Here is a 25,149-nt window from a genome sequence, read left to right on the forward strand (position 1 = left end):
TCACATTAGAGTTGGTCATTGGAGTTGATCATTGGAGTTGATCATTGGAGTTGATCATTAGAGTTGATCACATTAGAGTTGATCATTGGAGCTGATCATTAGACTTGATCATTGGAGTTGATCATTGGAGCTGATCATTGGAGTTGATCAATGGAGTTGATCATTGGAGTTGATCATTAGAGTTTATCACATTGGAGTTGATCATTGGAGTTGATCATTAGAATTGATCATTAGAGTTGATCACATTAGAGCTGATCATTAGAGTTGATCATTGGAGTTGATCATTGGAGTTGATCACATTAGAGTTTATCACATTAGAGTTGATCATTAGAGTTTATCACATTAGAGTTGGTCATTGGAGTTGATCATTAGAGTTTTTCACATTAGAGTGGATCATTGGAGTTGATCATTGTAGTTGATCATTAGAGTTGATCATTAGAGTTGATCACATTAGAGCTGATCATTAGAGTTGATCATTGGAGTTGATCATTGGAGTTGATCACATTAGAGTTTATCACATTAGAGTTGATCATTAGAGTTTATCACATTAGAGTTGGTCATTGGAGTTGATCATTAGAGTTTTTCACATTAGAGTGGATCATTGGAGTTGATCATTGTAGTTGATCATTAGAGTTGATCATTAGAGTTGATCATTAGAGTTGATCATTGGATTTGATCATTAGAGTTGATCATTAGAGTTGATCATTAGAGTTGATCATTAGAGTTGATCATTGGATTTGATCATTAGAGTTGATCATTAGAGTTGATCAGGTACTGTGCTGTTATGTGGTGAGTCTGGCTGTGTTCCACTACAGTGTGGGCTGTATCTGTAGCCTTTATCAGGTACAGTAGTCTGGCTGTGGTTTGACCTACAGAGAGTGGGTTGTTAGTCCCCAAGGCATGGCAAAGGTTGGTATGTGAAGCATCATCTGTAGGCTTTATCAGGGTCATCAGGATCTCTTCCGCCTTAGACACTGGGCAGTGTTTTCCATAATGTGTTTGTTGCCTAGGCAGGCCTCACCTCCTACGTCGGGGAACCAGTTGTGTCTGGTCCCCACGGCTGCTCTCTCTCTCCACCTACCCCTCTCCCCCTCTCTCTCAGACAGCATGGGGGTCCCCTATCACCTACAGAGTATACTGTCTGCTGACAGGAGCTGGGTGTCCTGGCCTGCCCTACCCCTCGGCCCCCCGGGGGCCTGATGCCATGGGCCGGGGTGGGTGGATAACCCGGGTGGTGTTATCGTCCGCTGGGATCTGTGTCCGTCTGTGTCCGCCTGGCCGCCAGACGCGGGGGAACAGGATGTGAGAGGATCAACTGTAATCTCAAAGCGCGCTTTGTTCCACACAATCCCAGCACTAACAGTATCCACTACACGCAAGTCGGCAGAGCACATTTACATGTGCCAACAATCACAGCACTATTGAACATTAAAGAGAGTTGATTGAGAGACAGATACAGAGAGGTTTTGGAGGTGGAAATGTTCAAGAGGCTTTAACCCCTTATCGAGGTGACAATATGAAAGTGGGAGCCTTTGCATGTTGTTAATGTCGGGACGATCAGATATCCTCTGAGACTCAAGTGAGTGGTTGAGTTACAGTTTAACCAGTACGTTGGATATCTAGGCAGCGTACTACTTGACAGTTGACACACAAACAAGATGCCAATCATTCAAATTGACTAGAACCTCTATCAATGACATCAAATGAACTACTTTCTGAGTTGCTCAATTAGATGAGGTCTTGACCTGTCCCGACTCATTACAGGATTTTCCGTTCAAGTTAGTTTGATGGATTTTGGCAAGTTTTTTGGGGGGCAGAGTCATCATTGTGTCAGAATCTTTATCTTCACCTCGGGGAAGATAGATGGGAGAAGTTCGGGCACATGAACAGTGATCCAACTGTGGGTCTTAGAGAGGCAGATTGGTTGGCTTCCCAGTATTTAAAACCATTACGCCCCGAATGCCCTCATATTGTTTTTCAGTTCTAACTAACACTTAACTCGTTCTCTCTTCGTCATCGTCCTATGGACCAGAACTTAAGACTTATTCCGCCTGCCTGAGTGTGTGACTCCCACAGCATTACAGTATATATACGCGCTTTGCAATGTGAGTGTATTCAGTATGTACTTCTGGTAAAACAATATTATTTTATTGTACAGGAACATGGCTGCACTAATTCCTCTAGCTGCAAACCTCAAGGACCACAACTTTGTCTATAATTTGCTCAGAGCATATGTTCATAGCAACGGTACATAAAGCGGAACGAAAAACAGTAGTGCAGAGTGCATTAGTCAGCTCGGGGAGAGAGAGATAGAGAAAGAGAGAGAGAGAGAGCAAAAGTGAGAGAGAGAAGGAAAGAAAGAAAGAGAGAAATTGGTTGGTATACAAAGCAAGGGTTTTCCTCTACTGGGGCCCTGGAGAGAGAGGGTAAGTAACAGCACTAGGGCACTGCAAACTCACTGGGTGCGGACTGTGTGTTGTTGTTTTGGGACGTGTGGAGTACATACATGTATGGCATAAACTTCTTGGGTTATCATTAGAAACACTGATTCAGTATTAGTATTTAGTCGCCTTTCCTTTTTTCGGGATAATGCTCAACCCTTTTCCTAGTGGCACTCTGACTCTCTGAAACCGCAATGCCTTTTCATGCCTGTGTGGTTGCAGTTGAATTGCAAACACAAGCAAACACAAACCACACTGCCTAACTGCAACACCTTGTGGCTACCAGCAGGTGCCACCTTTTTTCTTTGTTCCAAGTCAATGATTACATGTGTGCTGTACATTATGGGCTCTCAGTCTGTGCTTTAACAGATTACTTCAAACTAGAACTATAGAACTATAGAACTGTCCTCCTCAACTGTAATGCTTCCATGCTGTAAGCAAGACACTCTTCCTCTCTCCTCCTCCGCCTCCTCCTCCTCTCTGAGTGCATTTAGAGACAGGGGCCTTCCTCTCCGGCAGCAAAGGCCTCCCCCCTCTCTTTTACAGGCGCTTGGCTTGTGTGTAGAGGCCACTGGTCTGCACTGCTGAGCTTAGCTTAGTGTGTATGTGTGTGTGTGTGTGTGTGTGTGTGTGTGTGTGTGTGTGTGTGTGTGTGTGTGTGTGTGTGTGTGTGTGTGTGTGTGTGTGTGTGTGTGTGTGTGTGTGTGTGTGTGTGTGTGTGTGTGTGTGTGTGTTTGTGTGTGTGTGCGTGCGTGCGTGCGTGCATGCAAGGGTATATCGATGTATCCGTATCTGTCTGTGTGTATGTGTGTGCGTGAGTGTGTGTGTTCTGCCTCTGCTTTGCTTGGGTTCCCACCCTGATTCCGTCCGGGGCCCACTCCCCTCTCCTCAGCTCCTCCTCCTCTCTCTTTATCCCTGTGCCCCGGCCCCAGAGCAGTGATTAAGTCATTTGTGTGCTCTGTGACTCACTGGGACAGCTCTCTGTCTGACCCACTGAGGTATAAAGAACTGGAGACCGCGTCCAAGGTGTCCGACCGTTGTTGTCAACGTAATCTACTCACGTTCACATATGCCGATTCATGGACCGTCTATGTCCAGGTTGCATCCGGTTTACGCAGTCCAACTTTACATGTGCATACAGGGGCTGCGGTCAAAACGTGAATTAGACAGCCCTCGGACCTCAACCCTCAGCCCTTGAATGACGTTTGCCATCGTCACAACCGAGTGTACCTTAAATGTCCCTTGCCCAAGCGAGGGAGAGTGATGATCGGTGGAAATCTTGTTGAGCCTGAAAACAACCAATCTGAAGCTATTGATGTACCTAGCAAGCTAACATAGCTAGCTAGCACTCCTGTCAGGTAGCTGGCTAGCTAGTTTTATGGTCTTTTATTCCAGTAAATTTCAGAATTCCCAAAATATGTTTATGAAGTCACTTTGAGCATCATATTACCATTTGCCACCGCTAAAATCAATGTCATCTGTATATTTTTGTCTCACGTGCCGAAAATGCAGCGTGTTGATTCAATTTGACACTTTGCGGCCAATGGAGTTTGACATGTGACTACAGTTTGCTTTGAATTGTTGGTCTTATCAACCCCAGAAGTGATTAAAGTTGTTCACTCTCGCCCTCGAGCTAATTTGAGGGTCGATGGAGAAACTTTTGTGAATTGGACCGCCACATAAGATGTCAATCAGTCTGCATCCAGTTTCGACCGGGATTCTCCTGAGGGAAAGTGGCTAGCGCGAGGGCTGAGGGGGTAAAAATAACACGATTGGACCGCAACCAGGGAGGGGCGCGACGACGTCATCACGTCATCCAAAAACATGGCAGACATTGGATGAATATAAAATGTTAATGATGGGGGAAAAAATCAGCCTCAGCGACAATTATTTGAATAATTCAATGGATGTTTTGTGCACAAAGGTAATGACTAAAGTGTCTTATTAGGAATTTTCCAGTCTGACTTCTCTATGTGGCCACCTAAAGAAATTCTTTTTGAACCAGAGACTCAGTTAAACTGCAGTACAAGACTGAAGGAGCAGTCGAAACCATGCTTCTAGACCGGAACCCTGGCCCCTTGGTCTGATCCTCTGTCCCCCATCACGTACACAGCTCCAAACAAACACAGGCTCTAAAGAGGAAGCACATTGCCAGTCCATAGCACAACGATGGTTAGTTGTAGTGTTTCCAGGCAGCACAGTGTCCAGGCCAGGAGCTCGCCAGAGGGCCAGGGGCTGGCAGTAACCTCAGTACTTGTGAACCAACCGTGGTTTCTACGGCGACTGTCCCCAATGTATCCTTTCTGTGTCCCTTTGTGTCCTATTTTCCTCCCTTGTCAACAACATCAACAAAGGCCAAATGCTTACTTACGAGCCCTTAACCAACAATGCAGTTTAAAAAAATACTGATAAGAATTAGAAATACAAGTAAGAAGGAATTAAAGAGCAGCAGTAAAATAACAATAGCGGGACAATATACAGGGGGTACTTGTACAGAGTCAATGTGCTGGGGCACCGGTTAGTTGAGGTAATATGTACATGTAGGTAGAGTTATTAAAGTGACTATGTATAGATGATAACAACAGAGAGTAGCAGCGGTGTAAAAGGGTGAAGGGGGGGGGGGGGCAATGTGATTTAGGTGTTCAGGAGTCTTATGGCTTGGGGGTAGAAGCTGTTTAGAAGCCTCTTGGACCTAGACTTGGTGCTTCGGTACCGCTTGCCGTGCGGTAGCAGAGAGAACAGTCTATGACCAGGGTGGCTGGAGTCTTTGACAATTTTCAGGACCTTCCTCTGACACCGCCTGGTATAGAGGTCCTGGATGGCAGGAAGTTTGGCCCCAGTGATGTACTGGGCCGTTCGCACTACCTCTGTAGTGCCTTGCAGTCGGAGGCCGAGCAGTTGCCATACCAGGCAGTGATGCAACCAGTCAGGATGCTCTCGATGGCGCAGCTGTAGAACCTTTTGAGGATCTGAGGACCCATTGCAAATCTTTTCAGTCTCCTCAGGAAGAATAGGTTTTGTCGTGCCCTCTTCACTACTGTCAAGGAACTTGAATCTCTCAACCTGCTCCACTATAGCCCCGTCGATGAGAATGGAGGCGTGCTCAGTCCTCTTTTTCCTGTAGTCCACAATCATCTCCTTTGTCACGAGGAGAGCTTTGCTAGTGTGCCCTAGCACTGTCTGTACTCTCTCAGGCTTATAACTCCATTGCTGTGTCATGTGAAATTTGTTTTGTGGTGCACTCGCCTCCGTTTTAAACACAGATTGATGTAAAAGTGTCCGGCTACCACATCCAGAAATGTTTGGGTCCATTTGGTACGGCAAGACATGACAAACACGCAGAGGCCAGGCAGTGGTCAGCTTATGCGAAGGCCACACTCTCACACCCACTCCATACAAGGTTTATTCCTCCATACAGGGTGTAGCGAGCCATCCTGTATGGCCCCGGGATGTTGACTGGTACCTGCTCTCAGGGAAAAGCTTGTGCCTTCCTTCCCTTCCTTAGTTTCCATCTTGGACACTGTCACAGACACTTGCCACTAAACTCCATTAAACATCTGGTTTAATATTCCCCTATTCTTCTCCCCAGACTGTTCCAAGTTCATTGAGGTTTTTCTGGTCAGTCCAATTTTCCACTGGCAGCAGAGAAGGCTATCCCAGGGTGGTTCTTCCTGGAATCCTGTCAGGACTCTGGGGCCTGCTGCCTCTTTAGCCTTTTTCTCTTTCATAAACCACATTCCTGTTCATCAAGCGGGGTCTCCGTGTACACAACTCCCATTCATACTGTACATCTCTTTGAGCATCACGTCCAGCACACCAACACAGCCTTGAACATCTGGCTTATCAATACAAAATAAATCACCTCACGGATCAATGATGAAACTTCATCACCAACACTACTCCATCAAACCTTACACTCACTGATACTCAGAGACTCAAACACAGAAATGGGGCATCTCAAGGTTGCAGCATCAAACATCAAACATCTCCTCCATGGAAGCAGTATCAACACATGTTATTCTGCTAGCTAGTCCAAGCATCAAGCAACTCCCTAGGGTCTTGGGTCTGCAAACATTCCTTGCACAGTTGTAAACAGTCTGATTCAAGAATACCAGTTGTGTGAATTAAAATGTGAATAAAGACATGCAAGCATGATGTTGACGTCATTGTGTGATGGATAATGCTGATTCCCACAAACGGAACTCCCGAATGTGCATAGGATCACTGCAGCAGAATAAAGTGGGTGCTGCTTTCCTACCATTTTCTCTCGTTACTAGACTAAGCACTCTTAGTGTTGGCTGGCAGTTCCGTGCAGGGCCATAACTACATATGAGGACACCGAGGTCTGGGACCTCCGTAATTAAAAAAAATATATATAGAAAAAACAATATTTTGTACACATCTAAATATTGCTCCCGGCGTCGATCAAAGCTCAGAACATTTATACTCGTGATCAACTGACTTCTGATTGCGCCTGCCTCTTTGCGAATGAGTGAGACACGAAACAAACTACCCCAACTACCTCAAATGTCTCCGGGCTCAAGTAGGCAACTAGAGACGCTGCTGACAATGTGTTTGCGAGATGCTGGACAAAAGGCCATTTTAAAACCGACCCACGACTCCTGTGTACAGACATCCCCCAAACAAACAAAAACTGACTCTCGGAGAATGAGTGGACAACTGGTAAATAGCCGCTTATATGTCAGTCAGTCAGGTGGCTAGCTGCCTTAGACACTTCTATTGTAGTAACATTTAAGGGCTCAGGCTAGTATTACTTAGCCAGCTAGAAGAATGAACTAAGAAGCTAACATTAACCAGGAGCACAAAAAAATGGCTACTAAGTTCTTATAATAACTTTGCTTTACAGAGAGTAGATTACCGAGACAGACAGTGATGTGGCGCTCATTGGTGAGGCTGAGGCAGACTGCAATGCATGCAGGAGGAAGCAGAGGAAACAGAGAGAGAGAGGAAGCAAGCAGAGAGAGAGGTTTGTAATAGTGGTTCCTAAACTGGGGGTCAGTCCCCATGTGGGGTCCCCTGAGAAAATCTGTCAAACAGGTTAGTAACTTTAAAAAAAAAAATATATGTTTCAATATGATCATCTCGACATGGCCTAGGCCTACATTAAAATGCAATCAAAATGCAAAAAATACAGTTCAAAAGTTGTCATTACCTTTTCGTTTATATCGGTGGTTGTTCATCTTATCTCGATCACCCACTGCAGTTTATAGTTCATCCGTTACCCACTTTTGTTTTACCACTACATCACTGATATTAATACAGAATCGTAAGTAATATTGTAATAATTCATGTTTAAAGTGATAAAACGATCATCTGTGTGCTCCGTTGATGTCTGTTTGTGCGGAGCTTGATTAGTGTGGCCTAGGAATACACACGTGAACACTATGCAATCTATGTAAAGATTTGATGATTTTATGCAATTCATCATTACAACCGACTGAACAGTTACTGATGCTACGTGTCAGTGTGAATCATTTCTCATATTTCCCCTCTTTCAGGGTTATAACATTGCAATTGTATAGGTAATAGGCTATGTGTTTGTAGATCGACTGAGGTGAATGAACCTACAGCAGCCAAGGTGATAATGGCTGGGGTAGATTTTGCTTGTTTTTCCTGTTTTCCAAATAGCATTTTAAAGTTGTTTTATTGTATAGAAATGCAGTAAATGAGCTTCAACATTCAAAAAAAATTATCCTGGGACCTCACTAAAACTCAAACTCTGGTTCCGGCCCTGGTTCCAGAGCCAACAGGGGGTGTCAACCAATACCAGCCCACCCAATCATCATCATTTTCCCCATGACCAGTTTTAGTGCAGGCAGAATGGGCCCAGAAACAGGCCTGCATCTATGGCACAGGGAACCACCCTTCCTACCCTGGAAACTCCAGTATCCATTCTGTTTTTACCATTACACTGCCCCGCCGTGTGTGTGTTCGGTGTGTGTGTATATTTTGAGTATGTGTCTCTTTGTGTGTGTCTGTGTACATGTGACTTTGTGTGTGCGATTCTGTGTGTGTTTCCGTGTGTGTGACTGTGTGCGTGAGGTGGGGATAGCTCAGCAACAAGATCTCACGGTTTTACCAGTTTTAATTCAGATTCTGATGTTTAACCATGTTTCTCCAAACGTCAAATTTTGAAGTTCCGCCAAACGTCAAATTTCGAAGTGTTTTTTACACCCCAGATTGCTCCTCCTACTCCACATCATTCCAAATAGTTAGGTTAAGGGTTAAAGTTTTTGGATAGGGTTAAACCATCAAGTTTAGGCATTCATTTCGAATGGTTAAGGGTTAAGGTTTGCGATATGGTTAATACCCCAAAATGCAAAATGAGTGTCTACCACTCTGATTGATCACACATATTCACAAATTGGGGGTGGGAACATTGTGGTGATTTTCAGGTGGACATGTAACAACACCCTGAGTGCATCGGACACAAACCAAAACATCTATACAAATGTAACAGCACATCGAAATAGACAAACACGTTTGTGGAATTTATTTCCCCACAAGTTCATCTGACTCTGGGGAAATAGATAAAAGGTCCTCATTGCCATAATCCCGAAGTATCCCTTTAAACCCAAACCCACTTGATGGTAATAGTGCTCACTGTTGCCCCTAGTGGCCAGTTTTGAAGGCGATCCCCGATGTCCACAGGACATGCACAGACATCCAATTTCGAAGTCAATCTGAGCTTTAAGTAACCACAAGCTGGCAGGTCACATCTCTGTTGGTAACCAGGAAGGCTGGTGGTTGTGACTCATTCCTCATACAGTACATACGGCAGGCAGTGGGCAGGCAGTGGGCAGGCAGGCCAGGGCATTAGCAATAGCAGCAGTCATGGCCGGGGCTAGCTCCAGCACGGACTAGCAGCCTCCACTGGCTGTGACCACAGTGTTTGGGGCTGTAAAATAAGAACAATTAAGCAGTGATTTTACGTCTAGTAAGTTTCTAAACTGTAAAATATTTATTTGCTTAGGCAAATAACGTATCACTTTTCACGTTTGAGGTATGTCATGTTTTTTCTGTAATTTGGCTAAATACATTGCAATATGGAGTGGCCACACATTGCTGAACATCAAGATATTTTCCCCTTCCCTCATGCTGGTAGCCTGGTACAGTAGGCCATGTGGACCAGACAGCAGAAAGTATACCGGTCCGATCATAAACTCTCCTTGATATCTGAAATACTTGATTAATAGTATTCACATGAGACGGAACAAACATCAGAGTAAGAAGAAAACACAACCATGAGTTCTACAGCGTGCTTGCTGTGACGTTACAGGCAAAGTATGTTACGTAAAAGAAACAGGAACAGCCATGTAAAAAAAGAAAAGATCCCCCACTCCCCCTCATAAATGCTTAGAGGCCCACTAAAACCCACTGGTTAGTCACCAGTAGCGTTTGTTCTCCCTCCACCCTCTCTCTTTGACGCGCAGAGCCTCTCTACTCTCTCTCACATTAAGGACGGCTCAGGGGACACCTGGGTCACTCACAGTGACAGCACAGCGCCCACGGACCCTTTTAGAGCACAGCAGTCTTTTAAAGGCTGAGCACTGCCTACTGACCATGGGACAGCACTAGTGGATGCATACTTGAAAAGGGATGGTAGAACAAAACATCTGTGTTGACGGCCCTGAACAATAAATCTCATTTGAGACTACATATGTCACACGGCATCACTTTTGCCTGTTGATTGTCCTCTGACCTTACGCGTACATGGCCTTAGCCTTTACCAGCAATACTGAAGTCCTAACCACTGCAGACTGTACTGTAGACAGAGAGAACACCAGAGAGGGAAACCTTTGCTGCCAGGCTACTACAGACAGAGAGAGAGAGAGAGAGATAGCCAAGAAAAGAAAAGGAAAGTAAGTGCACTAAGCAGCCAGGCAGACCTGCAGACCACAGCTGTAGTAATGTGGGCAGCAATACAAGGTGCTCGAGGAGAGGAATTCAGCACTTTGGACAGCACCTAGCTACAGTACTCTCCTCTCTCCACTCTGCCTGGAATCACAGCACCGCATACTTGGAGGCTGTGCTTAAGGACTTTGTGGTCTGCGCTGTGACCATGTTACTAAGGTGCAGGAGGGGAAGGAGGGAGGGACGCAGGGGAGGTCTTGCCTGGAGGGTTATGCCGGATTTCCGTGTCTAGATCAAGTGTGAATAGAATAAAAACGGGAGCAACGAGGTCACAGTACACACCAGCTTCTATAGTGTTCAGTTGTCATCGTTGTAGTTCTACAACTATTTAACGACCTTACTCTCTCTCCCGTCTCCTCTTCTCAGGTAGCCGGGAGGCTGCGTTCACGTACGCTATCACGGCCGCTGGCGTAGCCCACGCCATCACGGCGGCGTGTAGCCAGGGCAACCTGAGCCAGTGTGGCTGCGACCGGGAGAAGCAGGGTTACTATAATCAGGAGGAGGGCTGGAAGTGGGGAGGCTGCTCGGCAGACATCAAGTATGGCGTGGAGTTCTCCAGGAGGTTCGTAGACGCCCGCGAGATCAAGAAGACCACGCGCCGGCTGATGAACCTCCACAACAATGAGGCAGGGAGAAAGGTAAACACCCACATAGAAGAAATGCATCTTTGTCTTTTTAGTTTGGTGTCTGTGCGCATGCATCCATGTGTAAACACCCTAGGCCTGAGAAAGAGTGGAAACCTACAGACTGGTGGCGGGAACCCCTGATTGGGTGACGTGCTGATTGACAAGTCCCAGTTAGCCTCTCAGCAGCTTGTTTTGCTTTAGCTCAATTACTGTTTTTTTCCCCCTACTATAATGGGGTGTATTTTTCTCTAGGAGTGATCTGGCACACTTGGGCCATGTTTGTTTGCTATTAGTCATCCCAGAACACAGAACAACATGAACCATAACAGAGAGAGGGCGGGAGGGAGGGTAGAGAGAGAGACAGAGAGGCATAGTGAACAACAGAGAAAAAGGAAGAGAGAGATGTAGAAAGAAGGAGTGAGAGAGCGCAAAAATGACAGAAAGATGACAGAGGGAGAGAGAGAGAGCGAAAGAAAGAGCGAGAGAGCCTGACTGTCTGCCTGTGCTTCTCTGGCATTCTGGTGACAAATGGATCTAATTAATAAGTTCAGGGTTTTATCGTGTGCTCGCTGCTCGCTGGGGAAGCGGAGCGCGGCCGGCCGCCAGCTGCCAGATGGAGTTCTGCCATGGCCCTCCATCCAGCCCTTTCATGGAATTATGAAGTGTAAAGTCAGGAACAGGATATTATTGCAGTTCTCTCAGCCGTACCAAAAACACAGCACTGCTATTTCACTGCACCCATTCTGTTTCTGAAAGCACAGCGACAATGGTGGAGTTAACGCAGGCAGACTGATATGAGGGGATCGCGGTCAGGTGACCTGTCTGCGTCTGAGTTAGGCCTGGCAGAGGTTTGGTATGGATGATGCGATTCAATCAAACACACGCTGTGGAAACTGGAGTTGTTGGGGGAAAATGACTTTTTCTAGTGCAGTCTGTTGATTAACGAGACAAGAGGGAAACTCAACTAAACATATTTCCAGTTTGAATGGCTGCATTTTCACAGCACAGGAATAATGTCCTTTTCTTTACAGTGTTTGGGGTTTGATTGAAGCTGGCCCTAGACCATTTAACGAAATACTCTGGTGTCTAACAAGTTTGAGAGTCTACTACTTTACCACTACAAAGATCGCTCTGCATCTAGAACATTCCGACACAAACACTGTAGGCTCCAGTTCTGTAAATCCCAAATAAATACAGACAAACCCATGGAATTATTTAGTCTCTCTGTTAGTTTGACCAGAGATTTATTTCGCAGAAATCTGGTCATATCTGACTAATTGGTAGCAGACAAGAGGTTTGATGGACACAGTGTAAAGTAAATGTTTCCAACCATTCAGTCAGTCTGTTTCACATAGACAATCATTGTGGGTTGTGCTGCCGTACTTTTTTGGAAATCCTCATTCTGAATCACCATGTGTGATGAGATTGTTGGTTGACCCTCAAATCTTTAACCTTCTCCCCACTCTTTCAATCGAATATCTGCTAATGAGGGATTTCAAATCACATACAGTGTCAATGTAAGAGTCTAACGGCGTGTATTAATCGATAACTCAGCGTACAAAGTGTCTGATAGAAGTGTCTGTAAGTGTCTGATAGAAACGATGACTACTGCTGGCAAGGCATCGTGCCAGGAAAAAAAACTGCTCTGGAAAAATGCCCTGCCAACAAAACGGAACATCTTATACAACAAATACATGCTTGGTTCTTACAAGTAAAAGCGCCCAATTAGGTTGAGAGTCATGTTAAGACTACTACAGAAGTGTTAATGTATTCCATGTCTCGTACAAGAGCCACAGTCTCTTATTTCTCAATTACTTTATCCTCTCTATTCTCTACAAAATACAGTTTGTACTGTAGTGGTAGAACGCAGTACTACAGTAAGTTACTAGAAGCCTGTTGTAGAACAAGGATTGTCTCATTCCTGACACTAAACTGCTGTGGACACCACACAATATTTCCCAGATGCCCTAGGATTAGGCATTTAGTAGGAGTTCTCTCCTACACTGTGTGCCACATGTTGGAGCTGAAGATGAGCTTGGTGAGGGCGTGGGGTAGGGGAAATGAACCAGTGCTAGTGCATTTCAAAAACGATTCAGTTTCTAAGAGATATGTCTGCTATCTGAACATGTAAGAGTGTTTTGATTCAAGATAAGAGACTTTGAAGTGTTGGTTTTGGAGGATCTGTTTTATTGCGACATCCAGTACTTCATGCATCGAGCTTGTTCATTTAAACACCATGTTTCTTTACTTAATAAACCAAACCATGATCCCAGTGTACACCGTGATCCAGATGCAAACAGTTAATGGTCATCTGTCGAGGATGTCTTCCCAACGTATCTGCAACAAATAAAATAGCCGAATGATCCACATTTAACTCAAGTGTAATGGTGTATGGTTATATGAGATTTAGATGTATTTTCCTCTGCTTTTGATGTGGTCTTCAGGAAGGTAGGGATAATTACATGGTAGAATATTACCAGAAATTGCATTTTTCCTCGCTCTACGGCCCGTGAGGGGGTCTTATCCCCAGGGGGTGGTTTGAGTTAATGAAATATATTGAAAAAATATATATTGTTTTGGGAAAAAAATTGGTGGTGGAAAACAAACTCAATATATTTTAAAATAACTAAAACCAACTCAAAATTGTGTAGTAATGATAATGGACCTACATTCATACAGTTTCTGAACTGTGTCCAGTTCAGCAATAATCACCTAAATGAAAGCTAGACAGTCAGGGACCATAGAACATTTAAAAAACGATAGTTATAGAACAATTTCTTCAGATTTTGATGGCGAGGGAATATAACACATTTTCAGTGCGGCCCTCCAGACCTCGTTGAAGACTGAATACGGCCCCCGGGGCCAAATTGTTTTGACAATCCTGCTCTACGCTTAGCCAGGATGCGAATGTTTGACCCTTAGACGTAAGTGGATGTGGCACAATGCACAGAACAAACAACAAGTGTGAATTCAGATAAAACAAAACTCCCCATTCTATAACACAATATTAAGTAAAATACTTCAAAACAAATGTGTTTGGAATTCCACAGATCTGTCATTGAAAACGGACATCCGTTTCCACTTCCAAACAAAGAGTGCATTTACCAACCATCTGCTGCCAACTCTTGGTTATTCATTAATAGACCCAATATTGAACTCAAATAAATATGTCCTCTTCACTCAGATTGTCTCTTGGTCTTTCTCTAAAGGATGTATATGTAACACTGACGAGAAAACAAACTAGGAAAGCACTGGTGTGAACTGTGAAGCTGACGTTATATCAGAGAAATACCAGCTTCCATAGAAACATGCCGTCCAAACAGTGCTGCAAATACAACATAGACAACAGTTGTCTTTTTCGCCCATGCAACAGTGTGGTATGTTCCCAGACTTTTATTTAAAGAATATTAAGTAAACTCTTATATGGAGAGATGTTTAAACTTGATGGTTTCAAGTATTCAAGTATGATTATTATCTGAGTATGTCCTTTTAAAAATGTCAAGGACGTTTTTAAAGCATTTTGATTCATAAGTATCATGACATTTCTCATACTTTTACCAAGCCCAATGGAGGATTGTTGGACAGAATCCTGTCACATTTTCACCTTGCATTAGACGACTGTGTTTGGGAGGTCAGTACAGTGGCTTGCGAAAGTATTCACCCTATTTTTTTCCTATTTTGTTGCCTTACAACCTGGAATTAAAATAGATTTTTGGGGGATTTGTATAATTTGATTTACATAACATGCCTACCACTTTGAAGATGCAAAATATGTTTTATTGTGAAACAAACAAGAAATAAGACAAAAAAACTGAAAACTTCATCTATTCACCCCCCCAAAATCAATACTTTGTAGAGCCACTTTTCTCAGTAATTACAGCTGCAAGTCTCTTGGTGTATGTCTCTATAAGCTTGGCACATCTAGCCACTGGGATTTTTTCAGATTAAAGGCAAAATTGCTCCAGCTCCTTCAAGTTGGATGGGTTCCGCTGATGTACAGCAATCTTTAAGTCATACCACAGATTCTCTATTGGATTGAGGTCTGGGCTTTGACTAGACCATTGCAAGACATTTAAATGTTTCCCCACTCGAGTGTTACTTTAGCAGTATGCTTAGGGTCATTGTCCTGCTGGAAGGTGAACCTCCATCCCAGTCTCAAATCTTTGGAAGACTGAAAAAGGTTTCCCTCAAGGATTTCCCTGTATTTAGCGCCATCCATAATTTCTTTAATTCTGACCAGTTTCCCAGTCCCTGCCGATGGAAAAACATCCCCACAGCATTATGCTGCCACCACCATGCTTCACTATGGGGATGGTGTTCTCGGGGTGATGAGAGGTGTTGGGTTTGCGCCAGACATAGCGTTTTCCTTGATGGCCAAAAAGCTCAATTTTAGTCTCATCTGACCAGAGTACCACCTTCCATATGTTTGGGGAGTCTCCCACATGCCTTTTGGCGAACACCAAACGTGTTTCCTTATTTTTTATCTTTAAGCAATGGCTTTTTTTCTGGACACTCTTCTATAAAACCCAGCTCTGTGGAATGTACAGCTTAAAGTGGTACTATGGACAGATATTAATATCTCCACTGTGGAGCTTTGCAGCTCCTTCAGGGTTATCTTTGGTCTCTTTGTTGCCTCTCTGATTAATGCCCTCCTTTCCTGGTCCATGAGTTTTGGTGGGCAGCCCTCTCTTGGCAGGTTTGTTGTGGTGACATGTTCTTTCAATGATTAATAATGGATTTAATGGTGCTCCGTGGAATGTTCAAAGTTCCTGATCTTTTTTTTATAACCCAACCCTGATCTGTACTTCTCCACAACTTTGTCCCTGACCTGTTTGGAGAGCTGCTTGGTCTTCATGGTGCCGCTTGCTTGGTGGTGCCCTTTGCTTAATGGTGTTGCAGACTCTGGGGCCTTTCAGAATAGGTACAGTGGGGCAAAAAAGTATTTAGTCAGCCACCAATTGTGCAAGTTCTCCCACTTAAAAAGATGAGAGAGGCCTGTAATTTTCATCATAGGTACACTTCAACTATGACAGACAAAATGAGACAAAAAAATCCAGAAAATCACATTGTAGGATTTTTTATGAATTTATTTGCAAATTATGGTGGGAAATAAGTATTTGGTCACCTACAAACAAGCAAGATTTCTGGCTCTCACAGACCTGTAACTTCTTCTTTAAGATGCTCCTCTGTCCTCCACTCGTTACCTGTATTAATGGCACCTGTTTGAACTTGTTATCAGTATAAAAGACACCTGTCCACAACCTCAAACAGTCACACTCCAAACTCCACTATGGCCAAGACCAAAGAGCTGTCAAAGGACACCAGAAACAAAATTGTAGACCTGCACCAGGCTGGGAAGACTGAATCTGCAATAGGTAAGCAGCTTGGTTTGAAGAAATCAACTGTGGGAGCAATTATTAGGAAGTGGAAGACATACAAGACCACTGATAATCTCCCTCGATCTGGGGCTCCACGCAAGATCTCACCCCGTGGGGTCAAAATGATCACAAGAACGGTGAGCAAAAATCCCAGAACCACACGGGGGGACCTAGTGAATGACCTGCAGAGAGCTGGGACCAAAGTAACCAAGCCTACCATCAGTAACACACTACGCCGCCAGGGACTCAAATCCTGCAGTGCAAGACGTGTCCCCCTGCTTAAGCCAGTACATGTCCAGGCCCGTCTGAAGTTTGCTAGAGAGCATTTGGATGATCCAGAAGAAGATTGGGAGAATGTCATATGGTCAGATGAAACCAAAATAGAACTTTTTGGTAAAAACTCAACTCGTCGTGTTTGGAGGACAAATAATACTGAGTTGCATCCAAAGAACACCATACCTACTGTGAAGCATGGGGGTGGAAACATCATGCTTTGGGGCTGTTTTTCTGCAAAGGGACCAGGACGACTGATCCGTGTAAAGGAAAGAATGAATGGGGCCATGTATCGTGAGATTTTGAGTGAAAACCTCCTTCCATCAGCAAGGGCATTGAAGATGAAACGTGGCTGGGTCTTTCAGCATGACAATGATCCCAAACACACCGCCCGGGCAACGAAGGAGTGGCTTTGTAAGAAGCATTTCAAGGTCCTGGAGTGGCCTAGCCAGTCTCCAGATCTCAATCCCATAGAAAATCTTTGGAGGGAGTTGAAAGTCCGTGTTGCCCAGCAACAGCCCCAAAACATCACTGCTCTAGAGGAGATCTGCATGGAGGAATGGGCCAAAATACCAGCAACAGTGTGTGAAAACCTTGTGAAGACTTACAGAAAACGTTTGACCTCTGTCATTGCCAACAAAGGGTATATAACAAAGTATTGAGATAAACTTTTGTTATTGACCAAATACTTATTTTCCACCATAATTTGCAAATAAATTCATTAAAAATCCTACAATGTGATTTTCTGGATTTTTTTTCTCATTTTGTCTGTCATAGTTGAAGTGTACCTATGATGAAAATTACAGGCCTCTCTCATCTTTTTAAGTGGGAGAACTTGCACAATATGTGGCTGACTAAATACTTTTTTGCCCCACTGTATATATATATATATATATATATATACTGAGATCATGTGACACTTAGATTGCACACAGGTAGACTTTATTTAACTAATTAATAATTAATAAGTAATAATAATAAGTAATTGGTTGCACCAGATCTTATTTAGGGGCTTCATAGCAAAGGGGTGAATACATTTGCACGCACCATTTTTCAGTTTTTTATTTTGGGGATTTTTTTTATACAAGTTTCTTTTTTTTCTCACCAATTTGGACTATTTTGTGTATGTCCATTACAGGAAATCCAAATAGAAATCCATTTAAATGACAGGTTGTAACGCAACAAAATAGGAAAAATCCCAAGGGGGTGAATACTTTTGCAAGGCACTGTAGTTATTGCCAAACACACTAAAATAGTATCTATTTGTTGTCTCAAGAGGTAATTAATTAGAAGTTTTGATAAAAGTGCGGTGGTTCAACAACATTTGAGAACAGCTTGGTCTTTTATTACAGACACCGATCTTAATATGATATTATACCAAGGGCCATCTTTTCTCACTGACCTTCTGTTGACTGTTTTTCCATCATTCATTTAGCAGAAGAGCTAGGAACCTCTTCACCCTGGCCTTGGTTTCTGTTTCCACCCTAGTCAGGTCATTCCAGTATTTTAAAGCTGGGCCTGCCACAGGAATGCAATGTAATGTCATGTAACGCCATGTAACCTCTTACGACACTCTCTTCCTGTGTGTCCATGCAGGTCCTGGAAGAGCGGATGAAGTTGGAGTGTAAGTGTCACGGCGTGTCGGGCTCCTGCACTACCAAGACCTGCTGGACGACCCTGCCCAAGTTCCGAGAGATCGGCTATATCCTGAAGGACAAGTACAACGAGGCGGTTCATGTGGAAGTGGTCCGGGCCAGCCGACTACGCCAGCCCACCTTCCTCAAGGTGAAGAAGACCCAGGGCTTCCGCAAGCCCATGGAGACCGACCTCGTCTACATCGAGAGGTCGCCCAACTACTGCGAGGAGGATGCGGCCACGGGGAGCGTGGGTACCCAGGGGAGGCTGTGTAACCGCACCTCGCCACACACGGACGGCTGCGACCTCATGTGCTGCGGCCGGGGCTACAACACGCACCAGTACACCAAAGTGTGGCAGTGCAACTGTAAGTTCCAGTGGTGCTGCTTTGTCAAGTGCAACACGTGCAGCGAGAGGACGGAGGTGTTTACCTGCAAATAAAAGGGTTTGGCATAACGGACCTACAGTACGGTACTATGACGGGGAGGGGCGTAGCAGGACTAGTTGGATGAGGAGGAACACCCCCAGAGGAAAGATAAATGGACATGTCTTGGAACAGGAACAATGAAAGATTTTACAATAAAAAAGGAATGGAATTTTTCATGTCAGCTCTTCATGGCATCGTTTTGCACAGCAGAATCAAAATGTGCTTTTTAAGAAAGTAAAGGCTAAATATCAATAGGTAATAATACTACCCCAAATCTTTGACTGACTGAGACAAAATAATGTGTGCTCATGTAGTGATGTATTCAAAGTGACTCTAAAAGTTGGGACTACAGGAAACAAATTGTGCCTGGACGGGAACTGTGCATTGCACTCTGGGATTTGTAGTTCTGTTTTTCCCAGAATGGCCTCTAAATGGAACAGAAAGAGACTGGAGATGTGGTAGAAAATGACAGTAACTGTTGAGGGATGAGACTCTGGGAAAGAGTCATCTAAAAGTCTTCTAGTAAGAACTCTTTGGAGTTTTCTTTTGTTTTTCCACAGAGGGAGAGAGCAGAGGTGAATATTTTAGCCCCCAAACAGGAGGTGTTTTCTTTTTGGAGCTGTGTAGACATGAAGAACGCTGTGTTAGCGTGGTGCCTTGGGGCGCACCGAAAGCTGAGTCTCTATAGTAAGCCCTCTGCTGCCAACTGGAACAGAGTATGTCCGTTTTCCAGTCACACTGGAACTGTCTGTTTGAACACTGAAAATAAATGGTTTATTTATGTTATAGTATCTTAAAACAAAGCACTAACGGGTAGAAATGTCTTTTTTGTACTAAGTGTAAAAAATACTTTTTAGAAAACTCTGACTGAAGATTATGCGTGTCTTTTAGAAAATGGTACCCATCCCACTATCAATCCCCCTTTTTTTCTAAAATGGTTTCATTGCTATTGGTGTGTTGACTACAACAACAACAAAATCAACATTAAAGTTCATTTTACAATTAGAATCAATCACATTGGTTCTATTTTGCTGTAGCATAGCTTTTGTTTGCAGTCATTTATGAATCAGATGGTAGGCCTACATCCTGTCTGGGTTATTTTGCATTTTCAGGCAAAGACAGTAGAAAGAGCACCCCTTTCTTAACCGCAAAGATCCTTCATCAATTCTTTTAACGTGATATTGACATGTTGCTGCATGTGTTGTCGAGAGACGCCTCAAATGAAAATCATATTAACTCCAATTTGACTGAGTTTTGAAATGTATTACAAAGAAAAACAAGACTAAGAATCAAAGTGAATGAAGTCTGCTGGTCTCGAGAGGAAATGCAAGGCGTCAGCCAATGGCTTCATTCATTCACTGCATACAAAGCTGTGATCTCATTCTCATCTGTATTCATTGGTTGCGGTTATGCTATACAAAAGTGTCCGGTTACGTAGAGTTTCAGTGACGTAAAACATCAGAACACATCATTTTGGCACTTTATCATAATCGATCATGACGCTCATCATCTATTTTTTCGTGCTTAAGCTTCATATGTTGATATGAGACGATTTGTTTTTCTGCTGATTTGAGATCATGACGACGCAAGGTTTACTTCTCAGACAGGCCAGTTTCTTTCTTGTTTCATTTTCTTGGTTTTTCATGAGATAGACAGATCTGTCATTGTGTGCACAGTGAATAATAAACGTTACAATTTAGGTAAAAGGTGCTGTTTTATTGTAGTATCGATGTAAATCTAGTGCTTTCATCGTTTTCAATGATGGTATCAATGTAGGTGCTACTCAAATACAATAGTAGTTTAATTAACCGGATAGTCTGCTGACTAAAGCAAACTATTTAATGCCGTCTAGACCTGAAAGTTTATCAAATGAGTATGTGTTCTAATATTGATTAAAACCACTGCAGCCTGTTACTATTTCAAGATACAGTATAAACTCACAAACCAGGGGATAAACGTGTGAAAATGATACGATTTATCTCTCAGATAGTTTCTCATCGCTACACCCACATATTAGAAAGACTAATCCTGAAGTTACTGATTAACATAATTGGAGTCAATTGTTTACTTTGCCATTTTTGAGTTCTCTACAATATCCAGAGAGTTATCTCATTTTTTATGGCAGAAGACCATATATTGTTTGGCCCAAGTGCATGTTGATTCACATAATATTGCGTGTCAGTGCTCATCTCAGTTGCCCATGACAACTGTTCCACCAAATATCCAAAGGGCTTATTATTTGGGCTCTGACTCTCTGCAATGGAACACATTCTTAATATGTCTGGCCATTGTATGTAGAGATTTTAAGCCGCCATTGTCTATATAAAAAAATGTCCCTTATTCAGAAGTTCCAACCACCGCGAATATGGCTATTGGCGTTGCGAAGGAAGCATAAATCAGTAAATATCATAAATAAATAAATCAACCAGCTTGCTGACTTTGACAGTATTTTGTACACAGCACATGTTCATAATAATCTGTGGTTCGTCTGTCTTGATTATGGTACGCACAAAACAAAAGTAAATGATCTCTCGCGGCCCATCGCTGAGTCAGTCAGTCACATGCGTGCAGCGAGTGGGAGAGCAAGTGGAAGAGAGAGTCTTTGGGTTTCCTAAAGCTTCATAGGGAGTTCTTGTGTTGCCTTTTCTGGGTAATTGGGGTTGTCTGGCTTGGATTGTCAGAGCAGCCTGTAAAGCCACATCTTCTCACTCTATCATTGAATAATCGGTCTAACTCAGTCACCATTTGTTGCACATGTTCTTGACTGTATGCCTGCTGTAGTCAATATATCACAATTTGATATGAGATACTATTAAATCAAAATCAAATCAAATGTTATTGGTCACATACACATATTTAGCAGATGTTATTGCGGGTGTAGTGAAATGCCTATTATTGATAGTGTTGGGGAAGCTACTCTGAAAATATAGTTTACCAATCTACCAATTACTTCACACTGGAAGAAGTTAAGCTACCCTTAAATAAACATATCGTTTACTTCACTAAAGTTACTTTGAAAAAGTAGTTCACTACATCCAAAAGACTTTGTGAGAAATTATCATAACTAAATCTTGAAGTGTCATAGAATACAAATTGCAAGAACGGATCTCTCTGTCGTCAGATGTTAACAGTGTAATTTAAACTATTATGCACTAAATATATGTTTCACGGGAGAATTAGGTAGATCTGATGCCGAAAAAGAAAGGAAATTGTTGCCTACTTCACACATATTTTATTGCATTTTTGCAAAAAAAAGTAGTGTGTAGGAGTTCCAGTATGTAGCGTGGCAAAAAAAGTAATTAACTGCTGAAAACACTACTAAGATGAACTACCACAAAGCCACTGCAAAATGTAGGTTATTACTAGTTGAATACATGTAACTCACTATTACCCAACACTGATTATTGATATCAATAAGTACATTTCAAGTGTTATGGATGCCTTTACATGTTGATGGAGTACCTGTACAGTGATTACCTCAACCCTCTGAACCCTCGCCATACTCTCTGTGTTGGCAGCATTGGCCCCTAGAGTCACTAAATACTATAGGCCATTTAAGCAGACACTTTTATCGAAAGCTACTTACAGTCATGCGTGCAAACATACGGGTGCCCTGGAAATCAAACCCACAACCCCGGCGGTGCAAGCGCAACTCTCTACCAACTGAGCCACACAGGACCACAAATAGGGAAGTGGAGCTCCATGCAAATTACCTGTGCCTCAATTGGCTTCTTGCTTTTGGACACAAACGAGTGTCATTCTTTTGTGAGTGTGTTTTTCTAGATGGATGGGAAGGCTGGATGGAACAAGGATGTGCATGTGCAGTCGGAAACAGCAAGTGAGAGAGAGTGTGGGGATACTGTTAAGGAAGTACAACATTGGGTCAAGCTAGCAGTTCTGTGGAGGAGAGAAATTGGTGTGAATCACATTTATGTTATCTTTTCATAAACGGAAATTCTTGTGTTCTCTAATAGTTAATAGTCAAATCCACTTAAGATCAGATCAAAAAGTAAGATAAAAACTAATAGCCTACTCGTCTTTGAACCAATTCATTTGTTGGTAATTGTTAGTTCCCTTGTTGGTTGTTGATAGTTCATTTGAATGTTGAATGGATTCTAATATGGACTCTGAAAGTCAGTCACCCAGACTTGGGTTTGTTTACTTAGCCCAGCTTGAAATTAGCATTTGAGGAACTGAAAAGGGTTATGTCATTTTCTAAATATCCATGACAGATTGATGGAGTAATTTGGATGAATGTTGCATTTAAAATTGAGAACTTGTTATTTTAGCATTAGTTATCAAATCAAATTGTTTTTGTCACATGCTTTGTAAACAACAGGTGTAGACTAACAGTGCAATGCTTACTTAGGGGCTCTTGCCAACAATGCAGAGAGAAAAATTATAGAAAAATATCACAAGGAATGAATAATCAATGAGTAACGATAACTTGGCTCTATACACAGGATACCAGTACCGAGTCAATGTGCAGAGGTACGAGGTAAATGAGGTAGATATGTACATATAGGTAGGGATAAAGTGACTAGGCAACAGGATAGATAATAAACAGTAGCAGCAGCATATGTGATGAGTACAATGAGTTAGTGCAAAAAGGGTTCAATGCAGATAGTCCGGGAAGCTTTTTGGTTAACTATTTAACCAACTATTTAGCAGTCTTATGGCTTGCGGGTAGAAGCTGTTTAGGGTCCTGTTGGTTCCAGATGGTACCGCTTGTTGTGCGGTAGCAGAGGGAACAGTCTATGATTTGGGTAGCTGGAATCTTTGACCATTTTTTAGGGCCTTCCTCTGACACTTCCTGGTATAGAGGTCCTGGATGGCAGGGAGCTGAGCCTCTGTGGTGTACTGGACCGTAAGCCCTACCCTCTGTAGCGCCTTGTGATTGGATGCCAAGCAGATGCCATACCAAGCGGTGATGCAGCCAGTCAAGACGCTCTCGATGGTGCAGGTGTAGAACTTTTTGAGGAATATTTTCAGCCTCCTGGGAGGGAAGAGGCGTGTCGTGCTTTCTTCACGACTGTGTTGATGTGTGTGTACCATGTTCATTCCTTACTGATGTGGACACCGAGGAACTTGAAGCTCTCGACCCGCTCCACTACAGCCACGTCGATGTGGATGGAGGCATGTTCGACCCTTTGCTTCCTGTAGTCCACGATCAGCTCCTTCATCTTGCGTTGAGGGAGAGGTTGTTGTCGTGGCACCACACTGACAGGTCACTGACCTCCTCCCTATAGGCTCTCATCGTCTTCGGTTATCAGGCTTACCACCGCTGTGTAGTCAGCAAACCTACTGATGGTGTTGGAGTCGTGCACGGCCACGCAGTCGTGGGTGAACAGAGAGTACAGGAGGGGACTAAGCACGCACCCCTGAGGTGCCATGTGTTGACGGTCAGCGTGGTGGATGTGTTGCTGCCTACCCTCACCATCTGGGAGCGGCCCGTCAGTTATCCCAGACATAACAAAAATAAACATGACATTTACTTGGGCCAAATTGAGATAAAAAACGAAATTACCAGAAAATTCCAATACAAAATACTGTTTAAATCCAATACATAAAAATGGTGTCAACATGACTATTTTTTACATGATTGTGAGTCATAATCAATATGTCCATGGTTGTTGTTGAGTTTTATGGTATATTTTACATGTGCTATATTTATATCTACTGCTTTGGAACAGACAAGGGTCCACCTTTATTTGTACATATTATGGATAAATTGATATAAAGACAATATTTATGAATAAGTCTATTTACAGAACAGTGGAATATTTTGACCTTTGTACAAAATATACTCCAGAACGACCAGTTGTTTTTCAAAAGTACATTTTATTGAAAACAAATCTCATAATATTTTTTTTTTTTTCATGATGTGAAAAGTATAAATGGTTGCTGTGTGTTAAACGTAATTTTGATTCAGATCTTTTTATAAAGGGGCGCTACATACTGTGAAAAGAGCCATGCTACTTTATTCATTTGGTGGGCGCTCCCACTCGTTCTCCTGTATGTGAAAAACATAACAGCTGGGCAGCAGAGCAGAAGTAAGATGTGTTTTGTTAGTTGTCTGAAACCCTGGGGACCGGAACCACATACGCCCCCCATACTATACCCTTGATGGAGAAAAATACATCCATTTGTTTCTGAAAAACATTAAAAAATATGAGATAGAAAAACAGACTGCTGTGTGCGTGCCTTCTTGTAAAGCAGCTATTGTTTAGTTGACAGAATCATTAGTTCATTGGGTTATATTCTGCAAGCTAATGCATCTGGTCTAATTCACACTGGGAGAGCGCGACGTGTCTGCTTTTCCAAATCAGGGACCGGCTGGGGGAGAAAGAGTTGCAAAGTAACACAGCCATTGAAACAAGTGAGAATGGACACTGGTTGTATCTGCTCCCATGACCAGCCCACATCTATGGTCA

General features: G+C 43.0%; 1 protein-coding gene across 2 annotated transcripts in view; it reads left to right on the forward strand.

Annotated features, from left to right (window-relative positions):
- LOC139530181 (protein Wnt-7b-like) overlaps positions 1 to 24,904 on the forward strand; it is a 40,785-nt gene extending 15,881 nt beyond the window's left edge. For both annotated transcript variants that reach the window (XM_071326351.1, XM_071326350.1), the window contains exons 3-4: positions 10,743 to 11,014; positions 18,250 to 24,904. In XM_071326351.1, coding sequence (XP_071182452.1) covers positions 10,743 to 11,014; positions 18,250 to 18,729 — 752 coding nt within the window. In that variant the 3' untranslated portion in view covers positions 18,730 to 24,904. The remainder of the gene's footprint in view (positions 1 to 10,742; positions 11,015 to 18,249) is intronic.
- Positions 24,905 to 25,149: the final 245 nt, after the last annotated feature.

Source organism: Salvelinus alpinus, chromosome 9 (genome assembly GCF_045679555.1).
Source record: "Salvelinus alpinus chromosome 9, SLU_Salpinus.1, whole genome shotgun sequence".
Taxonomy (NCBI): Eukaryota; Metazoa; Chordata; class Actinopteri; order Salmoniformes; family Salmonidae; genus Salvelinus; species Salvelinus alpinus.